This window comes from Pongo pygmaeus, chromosome 19 (assembly GCF_028885625.2).
Source record: "Pongo pygmaeus isolate AG05252 chromosome 19, NHGRI_mPonPyg2-v2.0_pri, whole genome shotgun sequence".
NCBI classification, from domain to species: Eukaryota; Metazoa; Chordata; class Mammalia; order Primates; family Hominidae; genus Pongo; species Pongo pygmaeus.
The window spans coordinates 46,558,429-46,570,255 of NC_072392.2; the positions used below are offsets into that span (position 1 = coordinate 46,558,429).

At 39.8% G+C, this 11,827-nt stretch overlaps 1 protein-coding gene across 7 annotated transcripts in view; it reads left to right on the top strand.

Moving 5' to 3' along the window:
- The window catches only part of GOSR1 (golgi SNAP receptor complex member 1), a 47,642-nt gene extending 36,067 nt beyond the window's left edge, over positions 1 to 11,575 (top strand). For 4 of the 7 annotated variants that reach the window (XM_063656130.1, XM_054459907.2, XM_054459908.2 and 1 more), the window contains 2 exons: positions 7,247 to 7,329; positions 9,639 to 11,575. In XM_063656130.1, the coding sequence (XP_063512200.1) occupies positions 7,247 to 7,329; positions 9,639 to 9,763 (208 nt within the window). In that variant the 3' untranslated portion in view covers positions 9,764 to 11,575. Of the gene's footprint in view, positions 1 to 7,246; positions 7,330 to 9,556 lie in introns of all 7 variants that reach the window. The other 3 variants (XM_063656128.1, XM_063656131.1, XM_063656129.1) reach the window with 1 other exon arrangement.
- The last annotated feature ends 252 nt before the right edge of the window (positions 11,576 to 11,827 follow it).

Consider the following 11,827-nt stretch of genomic DNA (forward strand, 5'->3'; position numbering starts at 1 on the left):
TGAGATCTGATCACATTTTGCCAGGAATTCTTTACTTAAAGTTTCCCAATCATCCTTTTTCTTTTTTCCTTTATTTCCCTTTCTTTCTGCCTGCTCTTCTAGGGCCAGGCTGCCTTAATTAAGCTTTCACTTCAGAACTGGCCTATTTAAGGGCTGGTAATACGAGTATAAAAACTTGGGGTACCTCATAGGGCAAAAAAGAAATTAAAAGGAACAATTGAGAACCACTGAATTGTTACTATTATTTTGCTAGTTAAAAAAACATGTTATTAGGAGGTCTTTTATTTCAGTATTTTCCCTTGTTTCAAAATATGATAGGCATTATAAGAAAAGTTTCACTGAGTATAAAGCTAGTTATGATTTCTTATGAAGAATATAAAGTTTGTGTCAAATAATATTTTTGCATATTCCATATGGAAAAAATTTACCTTTTCCTTTTAGAGATACATTTTAAAACTATGTGAGCAACTGAATATAGACTTTGACATCAACTTATTGAAAAGAACTAGCATTTTTAATATTTATAAATTCATTTCTAACCTTTAAATGTATGACTTGTATTATCTGTTGTTGAAAAAAACATGACTGAGTTCAGTTCACAGAGCAGGTAACAGGTAAGAAAGTTGAAGTTCCCGTAAGTGTATCAGTGATTTATCATTTTAAAAGCGGTATATATTATTTAGAGCTTATATTTGGCTTCTAAGTATTTGACCCTTGAAATAACAGCCTAGATTTCATTCTGCTTGACTCTAAGTCATGAAATGAGATGAGGAAGTATGTCTAGATATACTTTGTGGTACTGGAAATCATGCATCTTCAACAAGTTAACATAATGTATGATGATGATATCTATTCCCCAAGGAATACAAAGTGCTTTGCAGAAATTATTTTTTAACCTCTGTCCACTTGTGAGTCAAAGTCTACAGGAAATGGTGATAGTTCCAGTTTAAAAAACAGAAGCAGGCCCAGCATGGTGGCTGACGCCTATAATCCTAACACTTTGGGAGGCTGAGGTGGGAGGACTGCTTGAGGCCAGAAACTCGAGTCAGCCAGAGCAACATAGTGAGACCCCATCTTTACAAAATTGTTTCTAAAAAGCCAGGCATGGTGGTGCACATCTGTAAGCCAACCACTTGGGAGGCTGAGGCAGGAGGAGCACTTGCACCCATGAGGTCAAGGCTGCCATGGTGGTGCTACTGCAGCCCCGCCTGCGTGGCACAGTGAGGCCCTGTCTCAAAAAAATAATAATATATCATTCAAAGATTGATATATGGGCCAGCATAGGTTTGAAAGCTGTTACTTTATACAAGACCATAGTATCTACTTGCAAATACCTTGTACACTTTTCTACAAAACAACCACATTTTCAGTGTATCATATTTTGTCATAATCTCTCAAACTGAAAAATTATGAATAAGAACTAAATGATGCAAAGGAAGTTGTTTGTTAAGCTCTTCTTGTGTTCCTTTCATTTGGAGATCAAAAATTCAGTGTATTATGTGGTTGACATCGCTCCCTCCTTCTGCTCTAATCTTGACTGGTGATTCTCTACACCTCCAACATTGTTCTGGTCCTAGATGTCCTTCCTCCATTATCCTAAAATAATTTCCTCTATTGGATTACCTACTTCTTGGGATTAGTGCCTTCCACTTTCTTACTTTATTCCCTTATTATGCTGAACCATGTCCTTAGTAACTTCCTGAGAAGGAACAGGAGGTAAATTGTTTTGGACTGCCCACATCCAAAAAGTCTTTATTCTGCTCATATTCTTGATTCATTATTTAACTTAACCAAGATAGAATTCTGAGTTGGAAATAATTTTGAAATTTTTAAAGGCATTGTTTCCAGTATTGCTTCTAAAGGCCAGGCTGGACACAGTGGCATGCGTCTTTTCCAGTCCAATGCTCTTGGCATTGAGTGAACTCTTACAATCTGGAAACTCATCTTCAGTTCTTGGAAATTGTCTTACGTTCTTTATCATTTTCTTCCCTCTTCTTTCTCTGTTGTTTCATTCAAAAAAATATTAAAAAGATTATGTGTTGGGCCTTCTGAATTGATCCTTTCTTACCTTTTCTCTGTTTCTATTGATCTTTTTGTTTAACATTCTGGGAGATTTACTGAATTTCTCCTTCCAATTCTTCTATTACATTTTTATATCAGCTCTTCATTTAATTTACAAGAGCTCTTTCCTGAGAGACAGATACACATGTTTATGTGTATGTTTTGTGGATGTAATAATCTTTTATCTCTCTGAAAACATTAAGTGTAATTTTATTTTAGAGTTTCTTGAGCTTCCTTTATTGCCCCTGTTTGCTCAGCCTCACTTTTCTGTTTGCTGGGTGGTTTATTTGAACTCTGCCTTTCATGTTACCTCCTTACACATCTAGTGATTATTGGCTGTTCCTTCATATTTAAGGGTGTGACTCCAAAAGACGATGAGCTTCTAATCACTCATTGCTGTTACCCAGGCTGGAGTGCAGTGACATGATCATGGCTCACTGCAGCCTTGACCTTCTGGGCTCAAGCAATCTTCCCACCTCAGCATTCTGAATAGCTGGTACTACTGGCACACACCACCATGCCCAGCTAATTTTTTTTTTTTTTTTTTTTGTATTTTTCTGTAGACATGGTGTTTCTCCATGTTGTGAAAAGAATGTGTGTTGGGAAGCTCATCCTGTGAGCATAGGGTGGTGACACTTGTTGAGTGTTAGGCCTCACCATGCATGATCAAGCGGACCTGGCTGTTTCACTGGGGACTTCAAATTGCCAGATCTCTCTGTCTCTTCTCCTGAGCTAGGTCTTCTACTGGACTAGGGGCAGCCACCTAGCTGCATGCGTTAGGAAGGACAATTTTGGAGTATGGCAACTCCTTGTGCAAATTTCTGCAAATCTCCATTTTTAACCCTACTCCACAGTTCTGCCCTCAGAGAGAGTGATCCCTTCCATTCTTAAGCATTTCCGAAATCTGTGGAAAATTTTTAAAATCATTGCTTGACTCATAATTTTATTGAGGTGCATCACAGTGGTGGATTTGGAGCTGCTAATGTGTTTTTTTGTTTGTTTTAGTTTTACCCAATTACATTTCTTTATTCTGAAGTGTCATTTCAAAAGACCAGACCATAATATCTCCATATGAACAGATATTTTTCTAGAATAGGCCTAAAAGTATTGGGAAGATGGGATTGTCAGCATTAGAACACATAGGAAATCAGGACCCTGGAAGAACTGTAATATTCTCTAGGACTTTTCATTTTCTAAATTTGCAAAGATACTGCCTGTGATTTCAGTTGAAAGTGATCCAAATCCTAGTATGTCCATGTTAATTGTGTGTGTAGCTTCAAATGTTATTTAACATTTCTTAATCAAGTGGAATTTTTCTAATGTTCTTTTCATTTTTCTTTTATTAGACACTTGTTTATTGTATATTATACAAGTACAGTGTTCTTATTGTAACAACTTAAATAATACTAAAATGGATAAAGAAAAAGCCGGGCGCCGTGGCTCACGCCTGTAATCCCAGCACTTTGGGAGACTGAGACGGGTGGATCACGAGGTCAGGAGATCGAGACCATCCTGGCTAACACGGTGATACCCTGTCTCTACTAAAAATACAAAAAATTAGCTGGGCGCGGTGGTGGGCGCCTGTAGTCCCAGCTACTCAGGAGGCTGAGGCAGGAGAATGGTGTGAACCTGGGAGGCGGAGGTTGCAGTGAGCCAAGATCGTGCCACTGCACTCCAGCCTAGGTGACAGAGCAAGACTCCAACTCAAAAAAAAAAAAAAAAAAAAGAAAAAGAAAAAGAAAAAGTCAGTCTCCTGGTAGTACCCCTCTATTCTTAACCCCTGAAGCAACTTGTGTTAACTGACAGTTGTGTATCTTTCTGATACCTTTTTCACTGTCATACAAACATCCCCAAAGATGTTTGTTTCTGTAATTATAGGATTCATATTCTATACATTCTGTGGCTTGCTTTAATCACTCAGTATGTTATAAACATCCCTTCAAGTTGATAGAAATACTGACTGTTTGTTTTGTTTTGTTTGAGACCGCATCTTGTGTTGTCACCCAAGCTGGAGTGCAGTGGTGTAATCTCGGCTTACTGCAACCTCTGTCTCCTGGGCTTCAAGTGATTCTTCACCCTCAGCCTCCCAGTAGCTGGGATTACAGGCGCTCACCACCATGCCTGGCTAATTTTTGTATTTTTAGTAGAGAAGACTTTTCACCATGTTGGCCAGGCTGGTCTTGAACTCCTTGGCCTCAAGTGATCCACCTGCCTCGGCTTCCCAAAGTGCTGGGATTACAGGCGTGAGCCACCGCACCTAGCCCTAACTCATTTTTTTAAATACCCAAATACTGTGTAATCACTGCCTGTGATTTCAGTTGAAAGTGACCTAAATCCTAGCATGTCCATGTTAATTTTTTGTGTGTGTGCAGCTTCAGATGTTATTAACATTTCTTAATCACTCAGGTGGGATTTTTCTAATGTTCATTTTTCTTTATTACATATTTATATATTATCAAAGTACATTTGTATATTATCAAAATGTTCTTATTGAACAACTTAAATAATACTAAAATGGATAAAGGAAAAGTCAATCTCCTGGTAGTACCCCTCCATTCTTAACCTCTGAAGTAACTTGTGTTCAGTGACAGTTGTGTATCTTACTGATACACAACTTTTTCACTGTCATACAAACATCCCCAAGGATGTTTGTTTCTGAAAATATTAGAGCATTCATATTCTGCACGTTCCGTAGCTTGCTTTATCACTCAATATGTTATAAACATCCTTCATGTTAATAGAAATAATACTAACTCATCCTTTTTAATAACCAAATACTATTTCATAGTATGGTTATATCATAATCTATTATACCATTCAAATGTTACTTCCAGTTTTGGGGGATTTTTTTTTTTTTTTTTGGTCTTTTTGCTGTTGTTGTTCGTTTTTTACTATTCCAAAAATGCTTCAACAAATATTCTTTTACAGATTGAGTGTTGCTTATCCAAAATACTTGGGACCAGAAGTCTTGGGGATTTCTGATTTTCAGATTAGGGATGTTCAACCTGTATATACCTCCTTACACACTTTTGTTTCTCTTTTGCCATCTCAAATCTTGAAATTCAAGTTTTGATTCATGTGTCACTTGTTTAGAATACTCCTTCTAGCATTTCCCTTCAGTAAGACACGTGGTGGTTTACTCTGTGAGACCTTACCTGGCCAAAAATGTGTTCACTCGGCTCCCAGATAGGTCCAGCTATGAGAGCCTCTTAAGCAATGGCATATCAGGCAGTGATGCATCCATCACTGGGCTCTTCCCCTTAGGGGCTGGGCATCACACCAGCTACAAGACTATCGGCTCTCTGCTTGTCATCTTTCTGGCTGCGTGTAGCAGTCGTTTCCCAGCTGCAGGGCCTGGGAGCAGTTTCACTGCAACCCCTGTATATGCAGATCCATAGTCTTCCACTGTCTGGGTTCCTCAGGAAGCAAGGAAGCCCTAGGTCTTCACCTCAAGCTTGAAGAAAAATCTAAGCTTACCTGCTGTCAGTTCCCTGGTTCTCTCTTCACTTGAGAGAGTATAGCCCTCTACCTGGCTTTCTTCCCTGGAGATCTCAAGGGAACTTGGGGCCTCAGATGGACCCTCCCTAGTGTGTCTGCTTTTGTTCTTGTGCTACTCCATGCAGGAAATGGACCAAAGGTCAAGTCAGGAATTTATACTCTCACCATCATCTTCCCCAAATCTCAATCTCTTGATTTTTTTAAAAAAATAGATACTTTATAATTGCTCAACAGCATTTCATTTTCTGTTGCTATTTATAATGTCAACATGCAAAGCACTCCTCTGTGTGTTACATATCAAAGTGGATACTGACCCTGCCCTCTAGGGCTCTAATGTCCAGAGAGATAAGACTATGGGAAATGAATAATCCTGGAAGTGATAGCAAAATGATATTAACTTAGGGCCAAGCTTGGTGGCTCACACCTATAACTCCAGCACTTTGGGAGGCGGAGGTAGGAGGATGGCTTGAGCCCAGGAGTTTGAGACCAGCCTGGTCAACATAGGGAGACCCCATCTCTAGAAATAATTTAAAAATTAGAAAAAAAAAATTAGCCAGGCATGATGGCACATGCCTGTAGTCCCAGCTACTCAGGAGGCTGAGGTGGGAGGATTGCTTGAGCCCAGGAAGTCAAGGCTGCAGTAGCCACAGTCAGACCACTGGGCTTCAGCCTGGGTGACAGAGCAGGACCCTGTCCCCCAACCCCCCGCCCCGAAAAAAAAGGATATTAACTCAGAGATCTTTTAAACAGGACATCAAGGTAGTCACAGGGAAGAGATTGTGTTCTACAAAAAGTGACTTTCTCTTTTCTCTTTAATCTTTTCTTTTTTTTGAGACAGGGTCTCGCTCCATTATTCAAGCTAGAGTGCAGTGGCTCCATCACAGCTCGCTGTAGCCTCCCCCTCCTGGGCTCAATTGATCCTCTCACCTCAGCCTCCCGAGTAGCTGGGACTACAGGCACACACGTCTGGCTAATTTTTTATTTTGGTAGAGATGGGATTTCGCCACATTGCCCAGGATGGTCTTGAACTTTTGGGCTCAAGTGATCCTCCCACCTCGGTCTTCCAAATTTGGTGCTGGGATTACAGACGTGAGCCACCACACCCAGCTGTTTTAGCCACGTTTAATGAATCTGTGACCTTTGTCAGCCATCATGGAAACCCAGCATAATGTTGCACGCATGCCTAGTTAGTTCTCAAGTAGAATTTTGGAACATAATCTCTTCATAAATTAAGGGCTGGTTGTGTATTCATATTTTATGATATTTTATATTTCTTTTCTATTTTTATAATTATAATTCCCTTTCAACAGTTTTTCCTGATTAAAGATATTTTAGCAGCTGGCTTCTTTTTAAACTCTTTTTAAACTTTTTAAAGTTTTTAAACTTTAAATTTTAAGCTTTTGTAATATGTGATTTGTCTGTTTATGTCTTATTTTGTTTGTTATTTTGAAGCAAACATAGGAAGTGGCTTACTGCCTTGCATAAAAAGATATCAGAGAACAGTGGAGTCATTTGGAAAAAGCACTGGTAAAGTGGCTTCAGAAGTGATTTTTTTCCCCTTATTTTCTGGCACAGTGCTTTCTAAGATGATGTTGTTCACTGTAGTTTTCTTTCACTTTTAAAGGCATGATGGTTCCAGGCAGGATAATCTTAAATGGTGATTTGTCGTCTCTTTTTCCCCTTGCAGCATTGCTATGGCAACAAAAGAAAATATGACTTCACAGAGAGGAATGTTGAAGTCAATTCACAGCAAAATGAACACTTTGGCCAGTATCCTTTTTGAATGTTCACAGTCTGTGTTTTGAGGGTAGAGGGGAGAAGTGTCTGTGTGTGCTTTTATAGGGGGCAGGCTGCCATCATCAGTAGCAGTGGAGCCCATCAGTAATTGCATAATATGAATGTACTGTGCATTCCTACTTTGTGAAAGTTTATGCTCTTTAGTACCATTCCTAAAAGACTGCACCTCAGAAGTTTCTTACTACTAGATGTAGAAGAAAAAATTATAAATGTGAATTTAAAAATTATTCACCAATTTCTTCTACATTTTAGAAAGCTTTTAAATTCATGTTAGAACTCCACACTATACATTATTCTTACCTAAACATGATAAATTATATGCCTTTGTTGTTTTTCCCATTTAGAGATAAGTCAGTGGCAGATGCTTGGAAGGGGGAAGGAAGGAGACAGCCACCCGTGCGGATGAGCTATAGCTACCGATGGAGTTTGTAACTCTATGCACAGGCTGAATTCTGGGATACATTCTCCACTTGTTTGTTGTAACCTCTCCTTTAAAATGTTTCAGTTTTCTGTTTTAAATTAGGATTATTAATACTTCCCAGAAACCCATTAGGGAACCAGGAAAGCCTGGCATTCTGAGTCATTTGATTCAGCGAACGTCTGAAAAGACAAGCCTTCTAGGCAAAAAGCTTTCCTCCCCAACTGCCAAAGGGGGAGGGACCTAGAGTTTTCAAAAGCTGAGTATCCTGTAGTCCTAGATAATTTGAGTTCACTTTTAGTTTGATATGTCTTTGCCTAAGGAAAAGACTCTCCTGATGTGTGCTGTTGTTCTCCAGTCCACTGTGAATTTTGGTCTTGCCTTGTCGCCCTAAGTATAAAACCACATGTCCAAAATCACATTTTAGATAGGGCTATAAAATTTACAGAGTGCTGTTATATACATTATTTCATTTTACTAAACTATGAACTCAATTGCCAGCCAGAAAAGCTGATTAGTGAATATAAGAGTTTGTATTTAGTCAAACTTTTGAAACTTTGAAATAGAAGTGTGAGTCAGATAGCTGATAATTTAAAACACTAAAGCCTTTCTCAATTGTTCATTAGAATTTACCACTAGTCTTCTTTGTGACCTCTTCTCTACTACTCTGTAAGCATCTCTCCCATAAGTTCTCTCTCTCTCTCTCTTTGTTTTTTTTTTTTTTTAAAGACAGAGTCTCACCATTACCCATCCAGGCTGGAGTACAGTGGCACGATCTCAGCTCACTGCAACCTCCAACCTCTCAGGTTCATGCAGTCCTCCCGCCTCAGCCTTCCGAGTAGCTGGGACTACAGACGTGTGCCACCACGCCCGGCTAATTTTTGTATATTTTGTAGAGACGGGGTTTCACCATGTTGCCCAGGCGAGTCTCAAACTCCTAGGCTCAAGCAATCCTTCAGCCTTGGCCTCCCAAAGTGCTGGGATTATAGGTGTGAGCCACCCTGCCCAGCCCAACACTGAGTTCTCTTAAGGCAAAGTAGTATACTGGAACCTAGCATAGCGCCTCATACAAATTAGTCACATGGGAATTTTACAATTACTCCAAAAGAATGTGTTCAAAAAAAAAAAAAAATCAAACAAAATGGGTGTGGGTTAGTCAGGGCTAAAGTTTAGTCTGCTTTCCTCCTGTATCTGCCTTCTGCTGCGAAGTAACTTTGAAAATGTTAATAATTCACCATTGTCTGATTATATAGACCCTAGAGTTGGTTCCCATGAATTGCCTGAATCCAAGGTGGGAAAAGATCAGGTATTTTCTTCAAACTCTCAAGCAGAACTCCCCAGTCTTCTGAGAGAAGAGGAAAAGAGAGAGAGAGAAGGAAAACGAGGAAAGGGAGGGAAATGGGTGGTGGAGAAGGAAAACGAGGAAAGGGAGGGAAATGGGTGGTGGAGAAGGAAAACGAGGAAAGGGAGGGAAATGGGTGGTGGTGGCGATGGGAGCTGGCTATGCCTGTGCCTCCTTGCCAGAGTTCCTCCATTCCTGGCCACGCTGGCTCCCACCCTGACCTGAAGCCTGGCAGTAAGCCCTCAGTGCTTGGGAGCTGTCATCGTCCTGTTCTTCTCCCTCTCTCTATTACTATTCTTATTTGTGTTACACACAAGACTGGGAGATGTGTATTGGTTAGGGGCCTTGAGCTGCAGTGCATTCCCGGTTTGGGCAAGTGCGTCTGCTAAAGATTTCCTTTGTGTGAGTTTCTTCCCCATGCCTTTCATCACTGTTTCTAGACACCACTGATTTTTGTGATTCCTGCGACTTTTCGCCAGAGAGGCTTCTTCCAAATATGACCTTAATAAAGATTTCCCAAAGATCGTTTTCCTGCTGTAAACAGCCTGATCCAGAGGATCAACCTGAGGAAGCGGCGGGACTCGCTCATCCTAGGGGGTGTTATTGGGATCTGTACCATCCTGTTGCTGCTGTATGCGTTCCATTGATGGGATGTCTTCAGGGACTCTTGACAACCACCACTTTCACGCCCTGGTCTGGAATAAGGAAACATCGGAGGGAGAAGTTGACTGTCTTGATAATTAGCCTGACCAGCAGGATGAATGCAAGACTGACAGTGATGGACTCTGTGACATGGTCAGGTTGAGCTGAAGCCACAGTTTTTCTGTGCTGTCTTTTCTAACACATTTTTCTGTTTTTAATTAAAAAAAAAAAACAAAAAGGTTTTCAGTTGCTTTTGTCTCCCTAGGAGGCAAGTAAACCAATCAAAAACAGAGTTTTCTGTGTTTCCGTGATAGTGTTGAAGCCTAATGACAAGCCAGGTCTTACAGCTGGGCTCTTCAGAAAACCAGGTTTCTACATCCAAAGACTGCTTTTCTTTTAGCCGCCAGATTGGATTGTGAATAAAAATAATTCTTGTCCTCTTATTTTACACTCATAATGAGAAATCACAAGTTCTTTCTTGATGATCTGTGCTATAGATTTCTACTCTGTCTCCTCAACTCTGTTGATATTTGAGGAAAATTCTGTTTTTCATAGATTCTTTGAGATGCTGATGGACCAACTTCAGCATGTTTGAGGTTGTCTGAAATGGAGATCACTGTAAAACTGTCTTTTTCTTTTAAATTACAAGTACACTGGGGTTAACTGTATTGCTGGAAAAACATCAAGAATGGCAGTCTTATATTTAAGGCATCAGTCATTGTTTCCATTTTTTTAATTCTTCCCTTGAATTAATATTTTCTACTGAAAAGAAGTGTAATCTCAGTTCCACTATGATAAAAGAAACGAATTGCCAGTGTCTGTCAGTGCCCCAACTGCTCCTCCTCATACCAGCATTGACACTGGTAGCTGAGGAGGGGACTGCTCAATTTCTAATGTGATCTATTCAAGAAGCCACATATAAAAAGGCATTGAGGGTTCACTGTCCAGAGAATTGCATTTGTAAATGCTCCACAACGTGTGGGCAAAAGTTTTAAGACTACTGCCTGATGTACCAGGAATCCTGAGTTCTGTGAAAATCTATTCATTCCAAATCTGTTAAGCATTTCCAAACATCCAGAGAATGGTTTCACTGTTGAGGGTGCATGTGGCAGAATCTGTCTGTCTCTGCAACTGTCTTCTGTTACCATCCCCGGACAGTGACAGATTTTAAGCCAGCCACCAGAATTCTTTTCGAGTTAACCATTTCTTAGTTTCTGTAAATTCATGACTTGTCTTACTGAACTACAACCTGGTTTGTAGACTTCCAGCATCTACACTGCTGCTCTTCACCATTGGAATTCACTGTGGTATTTATAGTATTGGCTTCAGTCCGAGCCACAGGCAATAAAAGGATATCAGCATGTAGTTCTCAGCTACATCATGGTGTATAGATGCTGTTATTCAGGTGAACTTGCTCACGGGTGGACTAACACCTGGTTTGGTACAGAGACTGAGAAGTTTTTCATTCTGGTGTCAAAGTTTTGTTACATTATGGGTGTGAAGGGCATTTGATATATTTTTCTTAACTATGGGGTTTATTTTTCTAAATATGGGTTGATTGACTGTTCGTCGATTCAGGGTACCCTTAAAAGAAAAGTTTTCCCATTGTGAACCTTAAATGATCAGAGAAGTAAGTTCATTGATTAAATTCTCTGTTGGGAGAACAAAACTTTTCTCCCCTGACACTTTATTATCTTTGATTTTTCAAAGGGCCTTGATTGGTGGTTGTGTCTCGGTTAGAATTTATGGGACTTTGCTGTGTAGTTGGCATTTATAAAATCTGAAGTATCATAAATAAAGTTATTTATTTAATTATACTACCAGTCTTTTTTACTGGTCTGATTCTTTGGTGCATTCATTAAAGCTGATTGTGTGAGAGTGAACTGGGACACAAGCTAGTCTAGCTCACTGCAGCCAAGCAAACCGTGTTGACGGCTGATGGGCTTTTCCATTAAGGTTTTGCTTATGTGAAGTAATGGAATTATGTTGGTTATTTTCTTTATGAAAATAAACCAGTTCTTCCAAGGAAGTTAAAAGGCTTGGTGTAGATGTTGGTGTCAGATAGGTCT